Source organism: Marmota marmota, unplaced genomic scaffold (assembly GCF_001458135.2).
Source record: "Marmota marmota marmota unplaced genomic scaffold, marMar, whole genome shotgun sequence".
In the NCBI taxonomy this organism is placed as follows: Eukaryota; Metazoa; Chordata; class Mammalia; order Rodentia; family Sciuridae; genus Marmota; species Marmota marmota.
Window position 1 is genome coordinate 1,068,465 of NW_026000001.1, and position 22,544 is coordinate 1,091,008.

At 35.8% G+C, this 22,544-nt stretch overlaps 1 protein-coding gene across 1 annotated transcript in view; it reads left to right on the top strand.

Annotated features, from left to right (window-relative positions):
• Nucleotides 1–22,544, top strand: part of CUNH11orf80 (chromosome unknown C11orf80 homolog) — a 90,254-nt gene that overhangs the window by 860 nt on the left and 66,850 nt on the right. The window contains exons 2-3 of the mRNA XM_048807699.1: nucleotides 1,363–1,501; nucleotides 9,447–9,500. Coding sequence (XP_048663656.1) covers nucleotides 1,363–1,501; nucleotides 9,447–9,500 — 193 coding nt within the window. The remainder of the gene's footprint in view (nucleotides 1–1,362; nucleotides 1,502–9,446; nucleotides 9,501–22,544) is intronic.

Genomic DNA, 22,544 nt, shown 5'->3' on the forward strand with positions numbered 1-22,544 from the left:
GCGGAGACAGCGGGGCAGGGAGCACAGGGGTCGCGCCCGGGCTGCTCTGGTTGGGGGGTCTGGCTGCACGTGAGGAACAGGACCCTGGAGCTCCCCGGACACCGAGTACACGGGGTTCAGCGCACGCGCGCTGGGAGGGGCTGAGGCGGGGCGAGGGAGCAGGAGCCGCGGAGTGACAGCTCCGGAGGCCTCACGCGGCTCTGGAGGAGCTAGTGCAGCGCCCTCCACGTGGCCGACTGGGACAGCCATCGCCCAAGGCGAGGCTTAGCGGGTGTCCTGTTAGGCGTCTGGGGGCAGGTGAAATAGCCTGGCAGCCTCCGAGCGCTGCTGAGAGGGGCCCGGGCCACCTGCCTTGTTCCCGTTAGCGGAACCCAGAGCTTTCACATTCACAGATGGTAGAACCTGGTAGAACCTAGGCTGTGCAATTTCCCAGCTGCTTGCCTTGTGGATGAAGATTCAAGAAATCTGAACAGAGGGAGCACAGGAAGTCAGAGGGTGTGCGAGGAAGGTGTGGGAAATGCTTGGAAACCCTCTTCGCTAACTCTGGCACAAATTAGCATCTTAGTTCCCAAGTTCTCTTACTCAGATCTCCCTGCCTTTAAAAAAGGGGGAAAGGGTAATAATTCTTGTGCTGCCTTAGTGTTGAAACGAGAGTCTACTTTTCATGAATAATAATGGAATTAAATATATTTTATTTTAATGTGTCATCGAGATTAAATGTTTTATTCAGACATATTGGAGTTCCATTCAACTTAAAATATTGTGTGCAGTGTTGTGTTTTGTTGTTTACTACAGTGCCGGTGGAGCAATCCACGGCCTTGCACAAGCCAGTTAAGCACTACCACTGAGCTACAACTCCAGCCCTTGTCCTCATTTTTATAGATGAGGAATTGAATTCAGAGAGGTTAAGTAACTTTCCCAGGGCTACATTCTGGAATTTGGCGCATCAGAGATTCAAACCCAGACATTTTTGCCTCTAACACTCTTAAATAATATTTTAACTCTCAAAAATGTTAATTTAATGAAAAATAAAGATGATTCATAATCAGATGTCACTCATTTTCATAGTCTTTATGTTGGCTTATTTGGGGAGGAAAAAAGAAAATTCCCACCTAATTTTTCTTTCTAGATGTACTTATCTAAATACTGCAGTTTATTTCTTCAGTTTCCTATCTTGTTGGGCACTGCATTGAATTTCACTGTTTTCATTCTTAAGTTGCTCTGCTCTGAACAATGCAAATCTAACACTTCACAAGAAGGAATGCAATATTTAGGGGGAATTAGTTATTAATTTGTCATACAAATTTATTATTACCATAATTTTAAAAGAATACTTTGTTTTCTTTGCATTATATTCTTCAGATTTTAAGATACTTAATAATTTACTGGAAATGTGAAACAGGACAATCAAAGGAAGCGTTGCTAGAAGGGCAGCTAATGATTTCCATAGAAGCAATTAATTCCAAGCACCAGCCAAATGCTCTTCATTGTGTAACAACTAGTAAGTAAAAGAAGAAAAATTAATGATTTTCTATTTTTTGTTTGATCATGATTTATGTCATAGTTTATGTAAAAAGTTAAGGTAGTCATAATCTTTTATCATGTAGTGAAAATAACCAAAGTAAGGCTGGGTGCAGTGGTGCCTGCTTATAATCTCTGCTACTCCAGTGGTTGCTGTAGGAGAATGGCAAGTTTCAGGCCTGTGTGGGCAATTTAGTGGAACCTGTCTCAAAAAATAAAAGGGTCTGGGGTGTACCTCAATGATAGAACACCCTTCTGTTCAATCCCCAGTACCATAAACAAACTCCAAATGATTATGTAATAGTATCTGGTGATAGATTCTCAAGTGTGTCGTATAGGAAAGGTGAACAGAATGACTCATAGCACAAGATTATTTATTTTACTGGCTTAAAGTAAAATTGCTAAGAAATAATTTTACTTTGCCTTTTTTTCTTTTTTATTATAACATTCATTTTACATATTCATGGGTTTCTCTGTGATATTTCCATACATGCATGTATGTTCAAATATATTCTCCAGTACACTGTCTTGCCCTCCCTTCTCCCCTTCTTCTCAGTCAGTTGTCCTCTTTTACATTGCTTTTGGTCCTTTTTAGTTGCTTTTGGTTTTAACCTGCTCGTTCACAGCAATATTGAATTCTGCCTACTTTTTCTTTCCAAGACAGGCAGTTGCAAAAGAAGTAAAACAATAAAGGAAAGGGAAAAGAAATGATGGATAGCATAATCCTGAACTGTAGTTTAGTTTGAAAATATCCTTTCCACTTGGTCTTTTTCTTTCATCATTTTTGCCTTTTGTTTTTAAATTTGAGAGAGAGAGAAAGCTGATACATTTTGATGGGCTTTGAAATAAATTTTCTTGAATCTATGAAGTGCTAGCTTTTTTGCCTGCGCGCGCGCGTGTGTGTGTGTGTGTGGGGTTATTGAAGGATACTTTGTAATGAAGTTGTCCCATCAGCCTTAGAGTGTCACTTGGAGATCAGTTCAGATTGGATAGTACACTGGACTCTAAGATATTTGCATACCTAAACAGGAACAACCTCTCTTCTCCTTGTGTACTTAGTGTTAAACATCCTTAAGAGTGTGATGAATTGGTTTGCTGTTACTCTGAATGAACTCCCTAGGATTGGGTAATTTCCCCTATTCATGAGAGAAATGCTTAACTAACTGGTTAGGGTGACGATTGGTCTGTAAATGGTTGAATTAGTTTGTGCAGGGTTGATTTCACTCAAAATAGGACTTGAGCCACAATAATTGTTAAGAAACTGAATTCCATAGGCATTTTGAGCCTAATGGACTTCATAAGGCTGTCTAACATAGAGGACTTTTTTCTTTATTGTCTTTGATCTTTATGCAATTATGTTTATAATTTTTTTGGCAGAAAAAAGTTGGTACTTGATGTAAAACATTACAATACAGAAGCATATTGTGGACAGTGAGACTTCTTATTGAATCACTCAAAATAATTATTAACTAACATTCAGTATATATTCCATATTTTTCTGTACATATATTCATAGTTACCAGTTTTTTTTAAAAAAAGGACCGTGCCATGTGCTTTTCAGTAACAATACTTTTCAGGCAGAGTTCCACGTCATTGTTTTTTTTTTTTTAATCCACATCATTGTTTTTTTGAGAAAGATATATATGCTATGTAGTTTTAGGTTTTGTCAAAGTTATATATGTGCATGGTTTTAAAAGTTAAAAGATTTGGGGCCGGGGTTGTGGCTCAGTGCTAGAGCGCTCTCCTGGTATGTGCAAGGCCCTGGGTTCAATCCTCTGCACCACATATAAATAAAGGTACTGTGTGCAACTACAACTAAAAAATAAATAAATATTAAAAAAAGTTAAAAGATTCAATGAAACTTTTTACAAGACCTGTAATTTCCTGCATGCTTATACTTTTCTTCTCCTAGAGACTAATAGTTTCGACTCTTAGCTGATTATTTCAGTATTTACAGGTTTATAAACATGTTTGTGTAGCTGTATATGGATTTTCCTTTTTTGAGGTGTGATTTATTGTCTTCCCACTATAGAATATGGTAGCTCTCTTTCATATCTCCAGTTCTACCATGTGTGTTTTTTTCTTATTAATTTTCCCACCAGAAATGAACATCAATATCTTCTCATTATTATGACCATAAAATGCCATTCACAGTCATCTAGAAAAGTGATTCTTTTCTTTAAATTCTATCTTTCATTAATTGTTTAGTTTTCTGTACTTTTATCATGTAGGCAGCCCCCAAACTTCCAGCTTTTATCTAAATCTACTATCAACTATGTTCCAACACATCAGGTAGCCTGTCAATTTCTTCCTTATGAAAAACTCTGTACTAGAATTTTCTGACCTGTTCTAATCTTGACTTGATACCTGCTGATTCTGGCAAATAATGTCTTAGGATCTTCCATTCATTGTTATTCAGGACGTTTCTTTATTTTTTCTCTTGTGTTCGATTTTGTGGTTCCTGAATCCTATTATCTTCATTTTTCTTTTCTTCTTTACTTGCTTTGATGGCTCTCGGACTCTAGTAGCTTCTGAGAAAGTGTTGGGGAGGTAAATTTCTTGAGCTATCACATCTCTGAAAGTGTTTACTCTCTACAACTGACTGATAGTTTCAGCATAGGATTCTAGGTCAGCATTGATTTCTCAGAATTTTATTGACATTTCCATATTGTTTTCTAACCTCAGGAGTTGCTATTGAAAACTATATTTTTTCTGATTACTTTGTGTGTGATCTGTTGTTCTTACGAGTGTAAATGATCTTTATCTTTGTGTTAATTATGGTAAATAATGCTAGGTGCTATAACAAACCCTGAAATCTTAGTGGCTTAATACAGAAAACGTTTATTTTTTTTCTTTATTCTATTGTCTGATGAGTGTGTGTATAGAGATGTATTTTGTTTCATGCAAGATCCAAGCTATTTGTCTTACTGATTCCTCCCCTAGGCTCTTTAAGGTCTCTCTAGTTCAGCTAAGGATGGGGAAAGAGAGCAAGCCTTATTAGAAGTCAAAGATTTTCACAGGGTAGACTTGGAAATCATGTGTATTATTCCTGCTCCCTTTCCATTAGTCTTATTGCCACAGTGCTCTGCATTTGCGAGGGAGATGGTGAAGTTGTATGCTCAGGAAGAAGAGAACAGGATATTTGTGAGTACCAGCAGTCTACTACAGTCCCTGTTCTTCAAAATTCACAGTGATGTGCCTTGTTGTAGGTCTATTTTCCTCCATTGTGCTCAGTGCTTAATGGTCCTTTTCAATTTATAAACTCATGTCCTTTAAAATTTCTATAAAAATTTCCCTTGCATTTTTTTTCTTTTTCAACTTTTATCATTTAGATATTGGATTTTCTAAACTGTTTTTTTTAAAGAGAGAGAGAGAGAGAGAGAGAGTTTCAATATTTATTTTTTAGTTTTCGGTGGACACAACATCCTTGTTTGTATGTGGTGCTGAGGATCGAACCCGGGCCGCACGCACGCCAGGCAAGCGTGCTACTGCTTGAGCCACATCCCCAGCCCCTCTAAACTGTTTTTTAAAAATCTTTTTGTCCTATTTTTCATCTTTTCTACTTTCTAGGCAACTTTCTCACATTTCTTTTCTAACATTTGATGGATGTTCTCATTTCTGCTATCACAGTTTTTATTTCCAAGAGCATTTCCCTTTTCTTTTTCTTTCTTTTCTTTTTTTTTGTGGGGGTCAGTGTTACTGGGGATTGAACCCAGAGACGCTTTACTACTGAGCTATACCTCCATTCCCTTTATTTATTTTATTTTTAAAAATATTTTTTGGTTGATGTACCTTTATTTTTTATTTATTTATATGTAGTGCTGAGGATCAAACCTGGTGCCTCACACATGCTAGGCAAGTGCTGTGCCACTGAGCCACAACTCCAGCCCCCACCCTTTATTTTTTATTTGAGATGGTCTCCCTAAATTGCTTAGGGCCTTACTAAGTTGCTGAAGCTGATCTTGAATTTGTGACCTCCTTTCTCAGCCTCCAGAGTTGTTGGGATTATAGGCATGTGCCACTGCCTGGCCCCCACTTTCTTTATTTTCTTTATTATTTAGCATCTTGCATTTGTTTGAGGGCTCCATCTCATCTTTCTGAGTATACAGAATTTTTTTTTAACAAAAAGCTTTCTGTAATTCCTGTTGCTATTACTTTTTCTACTTGATCTGATTTCTGTTTTTCATGTTGGAAGAACAGCTTCTCCCCTATCCATACCAAATTTGGGAGGACCAGTCCCTAGAATGAGTCTAGGAGAGAAAGTAAAGCTTTACTGAAATTCATTTTTTTCAGTTGAGTATTTCAACTCATCTTAACCCTATTTCCAGAGATCCTGATACTGCCATTCCTGAGTCTTTGGGGATTTTGTTGTATAATTCAGGTGGTTTTATGGCTTTTCTCCTCTCTCCTTATAATTAAATTTCTCAGGTCTTCAAAATCCTTTCCTATTGCCCTTCTGTTTTTTAATTTCTAGAATTTTATTATATTATTCTTTTCTTTTTTTGGGTGGGGGGAATACCAGGGATTGAACTCAAGGGCACTTGACCACTGAGCCACATCCCCAGCTGTATTTTGGATTTTATTTGGAGACAGGGTCTCATTGAGTTGCTTATTAGCACCTTGCTTTTGCTGAGACTGGCTTTGAACTCCCAATCCTCCTGCCTCAGCCTCCCGAGCTGCTAGGATTACAGGCGTGGGCCGCCATGCCTGGCTTTTCTTTTCTCTTTTAGCCTTGTGAGCTTTTTGTCTTAAAAAAAAATCTCTGTTCTATTTTATGAAAGTTTAATAGATGCATATGTTAAGTCTGCCTTCTTTATCTGGAACTGCAAAGTAGCATCTTTTAAATTTGGTTTGAAACCACTGATGAGGAAGAATATGTATTAGTTATCCAGGGCTGCTGTAACAAAGTATCACTAACTGGGTGACTTTTAAAAAATTAAATGTATCCTCACAATTTTGGAGACTAGAAGTCCAATATAAAGGTGTAAGTGGTTGCTTCCTTCTGGAGACTCTGTGGGAGAAATCTGTTCTCTGCCTTTCCTTGCTTCTGGGGGTTGCCAACAATCCTTTCTGTTTCTTTTTTTTTAAGAGAGAGAGAGAGAGAGAGAATTTTAATATTTATTTTTTAGCTTTTGGCGGACACAACATTTTTGTTTGTATGTGGTGCTGAGGATCAAACCCGGGCCGCACGCATGCCAGGCGAGCGCGCTACCGCTTGAGCCACATCCCCAGCCCCGACAATCCTTTCTGTTTCTTGGCTTGTAGATGTGTCATTTCATCTTCATATGATGTTTTCCTTTGTGTTTGTGCCTTCACGTAGCCTTCTCATATCATTAGCAATCACTGGACCACCCTAATCCAATGTGACTTAATCTTAACTTGATTATATCTACTTAGTACTTCAAAGTATCTTTTAGGGATATGTAATTTAGCCCACAAAACTAGCAAATTTTCTTTTCTTTTTTTTGATTTGGGCTCTCACTTTGTTCGCTCAGGTTGGCCTGACTCTGGGACTCAAGCAGTCCTCCTGCCTCAGCCTCTCAACTAGCTGGGACTACCAGTGTGTGCCACCATGCCCAGCTCCTAAACTAGCAGATTTTATATCTGAAAGGATCCATTTATAAAAAGCAGAGAGATGACTAGTTTTTTCTTTCAGGTAACTATTGAAGGTTTTAACCAATATGATTACTTATCACAGTTTTTCTAAAAATGTGTGGAATAAGATGTTTAATTATATTAGAGTTATGGGAAAGGAGTTATGTAGTCATCTAAATTGGGAAATGCTGGTTAAAATAACATGGGTTTCACCAGACGCAGTGGTTCACATCTATAATCCCAGTGGCTTGGGAGGCTGAGACAGGAGGATCACAAGTTCAAGGTCAGTCTCAGCAATGGCAAGGCTCTAAGCAACTAGTGAGACCCTAAATAAATATACAAAATATACTCTAAATAAAATACAAAATAGGGCTGGGGATGTGGCTCAGTGGTTGAGTGCCCCTGAGTTCAATCCCCAGTATCAAAAATAAATAAATGACACAGGTTTCTTTATTGTGGATCTTCTTACAACCTTTATTTGCCAATGTAAACTGTGCAACAGAATGTTTGGTAAATGCTATATATTATAGCACCCCTTGCTCACTTTAAAGATACTCTTCAGTACAGGGAATTTTGGAGAATACATGCTTAAAAATGTGTATTTTACAGATAAGACCCTACTGTCATCTTAGCCTCTGAAGGATAGCACGTTATTACTTTAGTAGGTACACTAGAAGTCTAGCTGAAAACTGGTGACTAGATGGGCTGTGGAGCGGGTGAAATGATTGTTCTCTTTGAGAATGTTCACCAAAAGTGGCTTGTTTTCAACAGTTGTTGATATGGTACTCATTAAAACTAAGAAGGGACATTAAAGACATGGTGTGATATGTATTTTCGAAATATCTTACGCATACAACAAGATAATTAGGTTGTGGCTTTTTTTCTTGTGATTGTCCTTTGCTCTTTATTAGTGATTAGTGTAGACCTGCCACCCTAATCCAATGTGACTTAATCTTAACTTGATTATATCTACTTATATCTGCCATCTCTGTCTCAATGACCCATTTTTCCCTTATGTTAGAACCAGTATGTGCCTATGAGGAACATTCAGAAAAAAAGAAGACAGTCTTTTGCTAAATATTCAGTGATACTTGGGCTCTGGCCTTTTGAAGTATGTCTTTTGTTCAGAATCATTTTGGGAGGGTACTGGGATTTGAATCCAGGGGTGTTCTGAGCTATACCCTCAGCTCTTTTTATTTTTATTTTGAAACAGGGTCTCATTAAGTTTTCTAAGCTGGCCTCCAATTTGCAGTTCTCCTGCCTTAACCTTCTATGTTATCAGGATTATAGGTGTGCACCACTGTACCTATCTCATCCAGAATCATTTAAAATCTGGAGATGTAGAGCCTTGCTTTCTAATATAACCTTTTTATGATGACAGATTTGTTCTTTATCTGTACTGTTGACCACTTGAAATATGACTACTGTGGCTGAGGAACTGAAATTTTAATTTAATCTAGCCAAATTTTAAATAGCTACTTGTAGCTTCTAACTATTGCATTGGACAATATACGTTTGAAGAATGGTGGTATTTCTCACTCTAGTTCAATGATTCTGAATCATTATTCCCTGCATGCAGAATACACATTTTCTAAGGGATAGAGATATTTCTGTTGGCTCCTGTGACAGTGTTCTTACAGTCTTAAAGAAAAAACCTCCAGGTGGTCTGATCAAAACCCTTCTTAAGTGCCTGCCTCCTCCTTCACCATCTGTCCTGAAGAGTTATTGCTCTAAATGTTCTAATGTTTAGATTTAGAATTGTAGGTATAAAGAATTCTTACCTGATAGTGTAGTAAAATATATTTGAGAGTAAAATTGGTTAAAAGTAGGGCCAAATTTTTAATTTATATTGGAATATGAGTTATATATACTCAGATTACTAGCTACAATTTGCAGTCTTCTCATACTCCTTTTCTGTAAGGTGTTGTAGCATCCAAAGGGGATGTCCTAGTGTTAAATATAATTAGTTGTTGACTATAGGTAAAAAGACTTGCCATTTGGTTATCATTGCAAAGAAATTATTCTGCCTCCCAAACAGTCATTGCAGCCTCATGGTTCGTTTGTTCTTTCTTTCTTTCTTTCTTTTTCTTTTTTTTTAATTGAACTCATTAATAGGGTCTCTTTTTGATGTTATGCATCTATAAATAGTGTTTTCAGACTTGGCAGTTGATGTGTTAGGGTGAGGGTTGGGGGAAGTGCTGAGATTGATCTTGGGCCTTTCCCCTTCTAGGCAAACAGCCTACCACTGAGCTATATCTCTAGCCCTTATTTTAAAAAATAAGATCCATTTAATTGTTTTATTTATGATATTTCTTTGTATTCTGTTACAGTTGCTTCTGCAAGAAGCATTTGTGGTGGCTTGGTCCTCAAGAAGTTACAAAAAGGTAAAGAATTACACAGCTTTTACAAGACTAAATCTCTTACTGGCGATGAATTTGGTATTTTCTAAAACAGACTTATACTGAAAGAGCTGCCAGATTTAGTAAGTAAAAATTCAGGATGCCCATTTAAATTTGAATTTCTGATGATAATAACTTTTTTTAGTACAATTATGTCTCATGTAAAATTTTAGCCTGCAGTATTTTATCTGGCAACTCCATTGAAAGATGATCTATAAAACCATATAGATACAAGAATATTTTACCTGACTACTCTGTATACAGCCTCAGGTAAAAAATTTAGTGAAGTATTTGTTACCATCTAGTTAAACAAAAGAATACATAGAGAATGCTTTTACTGAAAATGATTTTGACTAGTATTAATATTGTATTTTACAATATATGCCAAAACTGAAGTGGTTTCGGGGTTTTAGTGACCGTTAGTCCTAGTTTTAAGAAAATATGTTGTGTATTAAACTGGAAACAACCAAAAAGCTATACTAGAAAGGTATATGTTATATAATAAATGTTTATGAAGTTTATCACCATTGGGTTGTTTTATTTTTTTTAAATATTTATTTTTTAGTTGTAGTTGGACACATTACCTTTATTTTATTTATTTTTATGTGGTGCTGAGGATCGATCATGCTAGGCAAACACTCTACTGCTGAGCTACAACCCCAGCCCCCATTGGGTTGTTTTAAGTTTCAGGTTTTCTTAGTGTAATTGCAAACTTTGTAAAATGAAAATCAATTTAAAATTTTAATTTATGTCCAGATTTCCAGCAACTCAAGTTGTTGTTTATCTCAAAGTATCTCCCTTCATCTTGGTCATACCAGACAAAAGGAAGAAACTATTTTTGTAATTCAGTTACAAGGTGAATACTCTAAAGACACAAATATGTAGGTAATAATTCTACCTTTTGAAACTGCTTCTTTGGAGTAAATTTTAGCTTAAGAATGAGGACTTGAAAAATGCTTGCTTGCTGAATTAAGGGCCATCAGGCCCCTATTGCCTTGCCTTGCCTTGCCTTGCGTTGGCCCTTGAAATCTAGCTTCCAACTGTTTGTATCTTTAAATTTTTAATAGATCTCAGCCTTTGCCCTGTGATTCCAATTTTGTTTAGGTTCTGGTTTCTTGTACATACACATAAAAATAGTAATTGTGGTGGAAAGGTAATAAAAAATATGAGATTTTTATTTTTATCTTTTGAACAGATAATCTTGAGTTTGAGTAGAATGCTCTTCTTTTAGCAATAATTGCAATGATTTATTGAGTATTCAATATACTTTAGGCCTGGTGTTCATACAGAGGAGTTATAGCTAGTTTTAATTTTCTATCTTGTGTTCATACTTATCTTTTTTTTTTTTTTTTTTTGGTACTGGGAATTTAACTCAGGAGCACTCAACCACTGAGCCACATCCCCAGCCCTATTTTGTATTTTATTTAGAGACAGGGTTTTACTGAGTTGCTTAGTGCCTGCCTAAGTTGCTGAGGCTGGTTTTGAACTCCCGATCTTCCTGCCTCGGCCTCCCAAGCCACTGGAATTACAGGCATGGGCCATCGCACCCAGGATACTTACAATATCTTAATCATTCTTTTTAACTGCCTCCTAAGTTTATGCCTAAAAGAAAGGGAGAATTCACTTAGTGTTCTGGAGAGTTGCTCTGTTCAGAGACTGTTGGGTGATTCAAATTCATATTCAGGAATTAGGGGTTAACTGCCTCAAAATCATCTAGTTTACTTATTGATTTTTAGATTCTCTTCTTTTTTTTTGGATTACACCCTTGGGATGATGCAAAGAAGGGAAGGATCATTCCTAATTTCACTGTTCTAGTTAATATGTATAAAAGTGCTTTGAAAGAAATGAAAATCCATGAAAATAAAAGGGAGTATATTATTACTATTAGGGAGGAGATAGGAGTATTTCCTATAACATAAACCCATACTTAATATGCTTGTACAAGGAGTGGTCATATTATACATAAGACTGCTTCTTCAATTAATATGGCTTTGAAAGAATGAAAAGCTCATAAGAACAAGGGAATGGTTTTTATTATTGTTATTACTAGGGAGGAAGTATTGAGTATCATTTATGGGATAATCACCTGTTTATCATGCTAATACAAATTTTAAACGTGTCATGGTGACTTCGTTTTAATTTAACTATTATTTTAAAAGCTCAAATCAATTTTGTTTAGTCTATTTTTATATCCCTGTGATAAAGAATAGGTGACTCTGTACAAAAATGTATTGCACATAAAGTACATAGTAAAAATCGAGTCTTTTGTTCATGGCCAATCACCTCTAATAGCCAACTGCAGCCTAAGTCTTCTCTTCAGCTGTTAGGGCTCATAATACTAACTTCCACTCCATAAAGCTGTTTATTCATACCAATTAGTGACATGAATTACTCAGTGAAGCTCACAAAGGAAATTGGCCAAGAATCCCTCTTATGCACCATTAATTATGCCCTTATTACTATTATTATTTATTTAGCATTCCTCTAATACTGTTATCAAACTGCTTTAAATTGGTCCATCACAGTTTATTCAGCTTCATCTGGCATCTCATTCATTAATCATCAAATTTCCAGAAGCTAAAGAATTATTTATTGGGCTGGGATTGTGGCTCAGCGGTAGAGTGCTTGCCTAGCACGGGCAGGGCCCAAGTTCGATCCTCAGCACCACATAAAAATAAAGGTATTGTGTTGTGTCCATCTACACCTAAAAAATAAATATTAAAAAAGAATTATTTTTTTTTTTAGAGAGAGAGAGAGAGAGAGAGAGAGAATTTTTTTTTTTTAATATTTATTTTTTAGTTCTCGGCGGACACAGCATCCTTGTTTGTATGTGGTGCTGAGGATCGAACCGGGGCCGCACGCATGCCAGGCGAGCGCACTACCACTTGAGCCACATCCCCAGCCCAAAAAAGAATTATTTATCTATACAAAATTAATAGTATGCCTCTGAATTCAGTGTATATTGTCATCTTTATTGATTTATCTCAGTGCCTAAAGTAAGGTCACTTCTCTTTGGGGGAACTAGACTTTTATAGAGCCATCCAGCTTCAGTTTTCTTTGTTCTTAAATCTATTCTATCAGTATGGTAGCAGGGTACTTTTTCTCTAGATCAGGAATATTTTAGATCATCTCCTATTCAAAACAGTCATGTTTTGGGACATTTTAATGCTGAATTAATAAGCAATAACCCAGTATTCTCTCTAGTTTCCTAGCCTTTCTAATGATTTGTGTTTTTTTTTTTTCCCCTTTCTTTTCTGGTCCCTAACTATTCATACATTGATTCAGTAAACTTAACATCTGCTTTGCCACAGAGGTCATGGGAAGGAGAGGCAGCTCTGCAAATGAAATGTAGTATGGTAGGGACTCTAATAGAGATATGTTCAAGGTGCTTCTTTTGGTAACTTGGAGGGTAGTCCCCAAAGTTCAGTCACTAGTAATGTTTTTCTTCCTTTGTTCTGCATCATTCTTTAAGTTCAGACAGTTTTTCTGCTTTTAAACTTTATCATTTCTATGCTGATGAGACTTATTTTTCCTTCTCTATTACAAATGTATCTCCTAAACTCCAGTGGAATGGCTTTGTCAGTAATACTATTCTATTTATGAGTTCCTCTGTAATATGTGTGACTAAAATGGGGTTCATATTCTGGAAACTGACTTGTATTGCTTGTTCCACTCCTTCTAGTAATATAACACTCATATTCTTTAGGATTAGAAATCTTGGCTTTTTGAGGGGCAGGGTTTTCTCTTCTGTGTTATCTTTTTTTTTAATATTTATTTTTTAGTTTTAGATGGACACAATATCTTTATTTATTTATTTATTTATTTATTTAATTTTTTTTTTAAAGAGAGAGTGAGAGAGGGAGAGAGAGAGAATATTTTTTTTTTTAATATTTATTTTTTAGTTATCGGCGGACACAACATCTTTGTTTTGTATGTGGTGCTGAGGATCGAACCCGGGCCGCACGCATGCCAGGCGAGCGCGCTACCGCTTGAGCCACATCCCCAGCCCTCTTTATTTATTTTTATGTGGTGCTGAGGATCGAACCCAGTGCCTCACGCATGCCAGGCGAGCACGCTGTCACTTGAGCCACATCCCGAGCCCCTTTCCTATATTATCTAATTGAATTTTTTGTTAATTTTGCCTTTTATAATACAGGATTATTACTTATTAATTTTAAAATAGCTTCATGTTCCTTCTATAATGATGTCTGATTTGCTTATTAGAATAAAAAAACCTCAGACCATATTTGGTGCCTTCTGTCAATGAGAATAATCCCCTTTGTAGAATGATGCCCATTAAGAGAGATAAATTCTTGTGTGTTTAAAATATCTCATTACATTTAAATATATGCAATACCATTATACATTGTATACTTGTCCACTTATTTATAATTCCACTTATGCATATATTATTCACTGTGTAGAACTACTTGTCTCACAAATATCTACTTAGTGAAACATAATTGGTCGTGTTCGTCCCTCTTGCTCAAATCTGGAGACTACTTTTTATTATACCCTTACTGAAGTGAAGATAAAAAGAGGAGAGATAAAATAAGGGAATATGGGTGAAATGGTGGAAAATTCATATTCATAGGTATTTATTTCTTTAGTATTAATGGGCATTGAATCCAGGGTTTCATGCATGATAGGCAAGCACTCTTCTACTGAGCTGTACCCCTACCCCTTTTTATTCTTTGTAAAATTTTTTATTTGTAGATGGACACAATACCTTTATTTTGTTTATTTATTTATTTTTCAAATGTGGCATTGAGGATCGAACCCAGTGCCTCATGCATACTAGGCAAGTGTTCTACCACTGAGCCACAAACCCAGCCCCCTTTTTATTCTTATGTTATTTTAAGGATCTTGCTAAGTTGCCCAGGCTGGCCTTGAACTTGCAATCTTCCTGCCTCAGACTTCTGAATAACTGCGATTACAGGTGTATACCACTGCACCTGGCAGTCTCTATTCTTTTTGCTGTTTTTTTCCTGTCTCTTTTATGTACATTATATTTATTTATTTACCTATATTTTGAAAATAAATTTTTATTCCCTTGTTTACTTTTTATTTTATTTTGGGGATTGAACCCAGAGCCTTGTGCATGCCTAGACAAGTGCTCTACCACTTAGTACATACTCAGCTCTCCCATGTTTGTTGATGTAATTTAATTTTATACAGTTTGGCATTTTTTTAATGTTCAAATGTTTTTGAACATTAAAAAAAAACATTTCCAAGTTGGAACTTTTTGTTTTCAAAATACTATATAAGAATACTAGTCCTTGTAATTAGGAAGGACTTCTTTGCTGTTAATATATGATTATATGGTTATGATAGTTCCATCTTTATCTCTTCCCTATAGTTTAGCTTCTGGTGTCAAAGAGACTCTTTTCCCCTAAATTTAATTTTGGTGTCTTATAATTTGTTGGGAAAGGGAATAAGGACTGGTGCTTTTAATAGAGAAGTTGACAGGACCACATTTGAGTGAGACTGACTTTTTCTTTTCTCTTCCTTTCTTTCCCTTCCTCTCCTCCCTCTCCCTGCTTTATCTCTCTCTCCCCACAACCCCCCTTTCCTTCTTGTACCAGGTATTGAACCCAGTGGCACTTAACCATTGAGACATATCCTTAGCCCTTTTTCTTATATTTTATTTAGAGACAGGGTCTCATTAAGTTGCTTTGGGACTTGATAAATTGCTGAGGGTGGCTTTGAATTTGTGATCTTCCTGCCTCAGCCTCCAGAACCACTAGGTTAAAAATGTGTGCCACCACACCAGGCCATTTCTTTTCTTTTTGAACTTGGATTATCAAAGATGAGCAAAAGGATAGCTCTTATTATCAGAATTCCTGAGAGGAACTGTATTAACTAAAAAATGGATCAAAGACCTAAATCTGAGTTAATAATGTAAGCCTTAGAAGAAAACAAATCTTCATGACCTTGGATTGGCCAGTATTTTCTAACATATGACTTTTAAAGCACAAGTAATCAAAAGAAAATAGATTAACTGGACTTCATCCAATATTAAAAATTTTTGTGCTTCAAGGGCTAGGGGTATAGGTCAGTGATTGAGCGCTTGCCTAGCATGTGTGAGAGGCTCTGGGTTCTATCCCCAGCACCACAAAACAAAACAAAAAACTTTTGTGCTTCAAAAGTTAGTATCAAGCTAAAGTGAAAAGATGCATTTGACCATCAAAAAAGCTGAAAACATAAGTCTTTAGTTCCATACCTCAGAACCTCAAGAAGAGGGTGTAAGAGGACAACCTAGAAATGAGTCTAATATTTAGAGTACATTAAAAAAAGGCCTTAATGGGCTGGAGTTGTGGCTCAGTGTTAGAGTGCTCGCCTTGCACATGCGAGACCCTGGGTTTGATCCTCAGCACCACATAAAAATATATGAATAAATTAAAGGTATTGTGTCCAACTACAACTAAAAAATAAATATTAAAAAAAGGCCTTCAACGGCAGAGGGACAAAGAGCCCCAGGCTTATTTATTTATTTTTAAGACAGTGTCTTACCAAGTTGTCCAGGCTGGCCTCGAACTTGGGATCCTCCTGCCTCAGCCTCCTGAGTTGCTGGGATTACAGGTGTTGTCAACATGCCTGTCAATCCTTTCACTTTTTAAACAGTGTCTTTAGAAGAGAAGTTCTTGAGGTTAGAAATGATGGTGGAATGTGATGGATGTTACTATCCAAAGTACAGTATGAAGACATGAATTGTGTGAATATACTTTGTATACAACCAGAGATATGAAAAATTGTGCTCTCTATGTGTAATATGAATTGTAATGCATTCTGCTCAATAAAAACGTTAATAATAAAAAAGAAGAGAAGTTCTCTGAAATAAATAAACAGAAATGAAAGGGTCTTTTTTTCTTTTTTTTAAAAGTTGTTTTGGCTATTATAGGCCCTTAACATTTCCATATGAATTTTGGGGAAAAAAAATGTTTTCTTGGATTTTAAGATTACATTGCATTTCTAGATCACTTTGGCAGAGAAATAACGTCTACTATAACAATATTTGGTCTTCTGATCCATGAACATGGCATATCTTTCCATGTTTAGTTTTTTTTTTTGTATGCGTGTGTGTGTGTGTGTGTGGTGCTGGGAATTGAACCCAGGGCCTTGTGCATGTGAAGCAAGCACTTTACCAACTGAGCTATATTCCCAACCCATGTTTAGGTTATTTTTAATTTCTCTAATCACATTGTGAGTTTTAAGGTTGTGGATATTGTACCAGTTTTATAAGATTTAAATAGTAATATTTCTGATACTATGGTAAGTGATCTTTTTAAAAAAAATATTTTGTTTTAGTTGGACACAATACCTTTACTTTATTTTTATGTGGTGCTGCGGATTGAACCCAGTGCCCCGTACACAATAGGCAAGTGCTCTACCTCTGAACCACCACCCCAGCCCCGTAAGTGATCTTTTTTTAAAATATTTTTTTTGTAGATGGGCACAATATCTTTATTTATTTATTTTATGCAATGCTGAGGATTGAACCCAGTGCCTCACACGTGTAAGGCAAGTGCTCTACCACTGAGCTATAGCCCCAGCCCCGTAGGTGATCTTTTAAAAATTTCAATTTCTAATTTTTCCTTGCTAATATTTGAAGTATGATTATTTTTGCATTTTTCAAACTTGTTAAACTAACTTACTCTAGTAGCTTTTTGTAGATTTCATAGACTTTTCAACATGGAGGATCATAGCATCTCCAAATCTAGTTTTATTTCTTACTTTATAGTCTAAATATCTTTTTCTTCTTTTCTTGACTTATTGAACTAGCTAGATCCACTATTATAATATTGAATATAAGTGGTGAGATCAAACTTTCTTTTTTCTTTTTGGCACTGAGAATTGAACCTGGGGATGCTTTACCACTGCGCTACATCCCAGCCTTTTAAATTTATTTAATTATTTTAATTATTATTATTCTTTTTGGTATCAGGTATTGAACCCAGGGGTACTCAACCACTGAGCCACATCTCCAGCCCATTTTTATATTTTTATTTAGAGACAGGATCTTGCTAAGTTGCTTAGGGCCTCACGAAATTGCTGAGGCTGGCTTTGAATTTGTGAACCTCCTACGTCAGCCTCCCCAGATGCTGGGATTACAGATGTGCACCACCATATCCAGCCTTTAGTTTTTATTTTGAGAAAAGATCTTGCTAAGTTGTTTAGCTAAGTTGTTTAGGGCCTCACTAAATTGTTGAGGCTAGTCTCTAGCTTGTGATCCCCCTGCCTTAGCCTCCCAAATCATTGGGATTATAGGCATACATTGGAATTACAGGTGTACACTACTGCGCCCAGCAAGATCAGACTTACTCATATTGTTATTGATTTTAGGGAAAGATCAGTCTTTGACCATTAAATATGGTCATATTAACTGTATGTTTTTGTAGATACCCTGTCATAGTTTGAGGAAATTCTCTCCTAGTCTTGATTTGTTGAGGACTTTTTAGGGGAATGGATGTTAGATTTTGTCAAGTGCTTTTGTTATGTATCTTTTGGGAAGCTCATGTGTTTTTTCTTTTTCTTTTTTAGTCTGTTAATATGGTGAATTACATTTTTTTAATGTTAAATAGCCTTGCATTCCTGGGATAAATCTAATTTTTTCATGAGATTGTCCTTCTAAATATTTATAGAATCCTAGCAATATCACTTTTCTTTCTTCTGGTATTAGTTGGTAATCTACATCTTCTCTTTTTTTCTTTGATCAATGTTTTTGACTATGTTTGACTATGTTCTTTGACTGTTTTTTATTTGACCTATTTCTACTCTAGTCTTTGATTCTTTCCTTTTTTTTTCTTCTTGCTTTGGGTCTTATTTATTCTTCTTCCATTTCTAGTTTTATGAAGTAGAAACTGTAATCATTGATTGAAATTGTTGTTTTTGATACTGAAGCCGTAATGATATTCTTTTATATAAATCCTTCAACAGTTCTAAAACTTTAAAATTATATTAATTATTATATTTAATTATTATAGTTAGTGTGGAGGGGTTTTTTGTTTGTTTGTTTGTTTTGGTACCTGGGATTGGACCGAGGGTCACGTAACCACTGAGTTGCATCCTCAGCCATTTTTAAAAATTTTTTACTTTGTGACAGGGTCTTGATAAGTTGCTGAGGGCCTTAAAATTGTGATCCTCCTGCCTCAGCCTCCTGGGTCACTGGGATTATAATAATGCCACACTCAGCTGGAGTTTATTTTTAGTTATGAAACAAGTTAAGAATATAAATCTTTTTCAAACAGATTGCTCCTTGTATCAATTCAAGTTGGGTAGTTCTTTCCTTAATAGTTTGTATTCCTATTCTGTCATATGCTAAGGCCCTGTATATGCTTGGATGTGTTTCTGTTTGATCTAGTATTTATTTTAGCCTTATTTTCTAAAACTTTAGAATAAGTCTTGCCATATGATAGGGCAAATCCTCCATCTTTCTTTTTTTATGGTTTTTTTTTTTGGTTTTTAAGAACTTTAATTTTGCCTGTGAATTTTACAATTAGTTAATATCCATGAAAACTATTACTGCAATTTTTATTGCTAGTAAATTGAGCTTAGAGATTAATTTAGTGGAAGTTAACATTTTTATAGTATTAATTATTTCCATGAGTTGATACAGCTTGTCATTTGGATTTTCTTTTTTCAAATGTTATTTTAATTGTCAAAACAAAGAGGGAGATACTATCATTTCCATTATGTAAATTCTCTAGGAGAATAAGGAGCTTGCTCAAGAGTCAGTGGCTCCTAAGTAAAGTTAAAAGTTGGCCTGATTCCAGAGAACATTTTGCTACATTTTATTATTATTATTATTATTTAAGAAATAACTTAATTTATTTTTTATGTGGTACTGAGGATTGAACCCAGTGCCTCACACATGCTAGGCAAGCACTGTATTACTGAGCCATGACCCCAGCCCCATTTATTATTTGTTCCCCAGAATTTTCTGCTTTTCCTATGAGAAATTATACTTCTTGCCCTATCAGTGTTAGGCTGGACTATATAACCTGCTTGGGCCAATGAAGCAATGTGTGCCACCTTCCAGAAGAAGCTTTAAGAGCCAGTGTATATTTTAGTGGATTCTTTCTTTCTTGCTCTAAAGTTAGGATGTCTTAGATGGGGTTACTCCTTTAGCCTGGATCCAGTTTTGATGTAGTTCTTCCTGGCTTTGTGCTCACCTAGAGTTCTGCAACCTCTTAACCAGCTTTGGAGTTTTCACAAAGGTAATTTGATATTGTTTTAAGTCAATGTCTCTGCGGGAGAAAGGAGTAGGGCTTACTATTCTCCTCTATTGCTGATGTCATCCATATTTAGATCCTCTTTTTTATTTTTTTGCAGTGCTGGGGATTGAACCCAGAACCTTGTACATACAAGGCAAGCACTCTACCAGCTGACTATATCCCCAGCCCCTAGATCCTCTTTTAACACTTCATAATTCTACAAATAAATAATGGACTTAAAAATCTTTTATTGTATTCATTCCTAGAATATTAATAGTTTTGTTGCTATTGTTTTCAACTTAATGGAATCCTTCTTAATTTTTTTATTAATTTTTTATTTGTTTTAATTAGTTATGTATGACAGTAGAATGCATTTATGCACATGATATATCATACATAGATGGGATATAATTTCTCATTTTTCTGAGTGTACATGTTGCAGAATCATATTAGTCATGTAGTCACACATATACATAAAGTAATAATGTCTGTTTCATTCTACTATCTTTCCTATCCCCATCTTATTAATTTTGACAGTTCATCTGTAGATTCTCTTGGATTCTCTATTTGGATAGTCAGTGTGTCTCTAAATTGTGAAAACTTTGTCCTTTCCTTTTTAGTCCTTATATGGTTGTCCTTTTTTCCTTGTTATAATGTATTGGATAGAATAGAATTAGTATTGTGTAGAATAACAGAAGTGATGTTAGGCATTTGTGTCTCGCCTTCCTTAAATGGGATTACTTAAAAGTCTACCATTAAGTATGATATTTATAATAGTTTCTGGTACCTACTCCTTATTAGGTCTATGAAATTCTTCCCTAATTTACCAGTATTGTTTGTTTGGAATGAATGCTGTATTTCCCCAAATACTTTTTTTTAAACATGTTTTGGGATTATATGTTTTTTGCAAAATCTTTGATATGATAGACTTTCCATTTTTTTTTTATTACTAGGGATGTGTACAACTGTAATTCACCAGTTTACAAATTTGAAAAGAGAAAAAAAGAAAGAAAGTCTGAACTGGGTGCCATGGCACACTCCTATAATTCCAGTGGCTTACGAGGCCGAGGCAGGAGGATTGCATGTTCAAAGCCAGCCTCAGCAAAAGCAAGATGCTAAGCCAGTCAGTGAGACCCTGTCTCCAAACAAAATACAAAAAATGATTGGGGATATGGCTCAGTGGTTAAGGGCCCCTGAGTATGCTGGGCAAGTGCTCTACCACTAAGCTACATCCTCAGGCCACAGAAATTTTATTTCAATACAAGGTGAACTAACCTGTTCAAAGTAAAAAAATTCAGTAAGTGCTTGAGCATGATACATGAACATAGACTTGTTCCAAAAGCTATCTTAAACAGTGTATTTCAAAGTCCCCTGTTTTGTTGGAGGTTTGCCTATTTAGCTTCCATTTATGCTCAGTAAATGTACATATATATATATTTCTTTCTTATCTCAATAATTCCTTATGGTCACATCACAAGTTGTGGTTGAATTGTCGAAGTTGCATAGAGGCAGATAATGCTTAAAGAGATGATCCACAAGTTTTTTTTTTCAATCTTTTTCCCTTCATTTCCCTTTCCAGTTCTAAAGTCCATCTCTGTATCTTAATGAAAATAAAGAAAAATATAGTTACTTAGTTCTGCTTTCTCTCTTTTGTGATTAATACCAAAGCATCTTTTTCCCAGCATCTTTTCTGAACACATAAGGCTCATCTAATTTTTCAAAAATTTTTTTATTTAGTTATATATGAAAGTAGAATGCATTTATGCACTTTGATATATCATATATAGATGGGATATATAATTATATATATTATAAATTATATATATTATAAATTATATATATTATATATACATATAATTTCTTATTTTTCTGAGTGTACATATTGCAGGATCATATTGATCATGTAATCACATATATACATATAGTAATAATGTCTGTTTCATTCTACTATCTTTCCTATCCCCACATCCTCTTCCCTCCCCTCCCTTCACTTCCCTCTACCTAATCTAAGGTAACACTATTCTTCCCTAGTGTGCCCCCTTATTGTGAATTAGCATCTGCATATTAGAGAAAACATTTGGCCTTTGGTTTTGTGGGATTGGCTTATTTCGCTTAGCATGATATTCTCCCAAAACTCCAACCATTTACTGGCAAATGTCATAATTTTACTCTTCTTTAAAGCTGAGTAATATTTCACATTTTCTTTGTCCATTCATCTATTGAGGGACACCTAGGTTGGTTCCATAGTCTAGCTATTGTGAATTGAGCTCCTATAAACATTGATGTGGCTGTGTCACTATAGTATGCTGATTTTAAGTCTTTTGGGTATAAATCAAGGGGTGGGATAGCTAGGTTAAATGATGGTTCCATTCCCAATTTTCTGAGGAATCTCCATCCTACTTTCCATAGTGGTTGCACCAATTTGCAGTCCCACCATCGATGTGTGAGTGTACCTTTTTCACATCCCCACCAACATTTATTGTTACCTATTCATATATATATGTGTGTGTGTGTGTGTGTGTGTGTGTGTGTGTGTGTAAGTTGTAGATGGACACAATATATTTATTTTTATTTATTTATTTTTATGTGATGCTGAGAATTGAACCCAGAGCCTCAGGCATGCAAGGCAGGTGCTTTATCACGGAACTACAACCTCAGCCCACCTGTATTCTTTTTTTTTTTTTTTTTTTTTAGTTGTAGTTGGACACAATACCTTTATTTTGTTTATTTATTTTTATGTGGTGCTGAGGATTGAACCCAGGGCCTTGTGTGTGCCAGGCGAGCGCTCTACCACTGAGCCACAACCTCAGCCCGC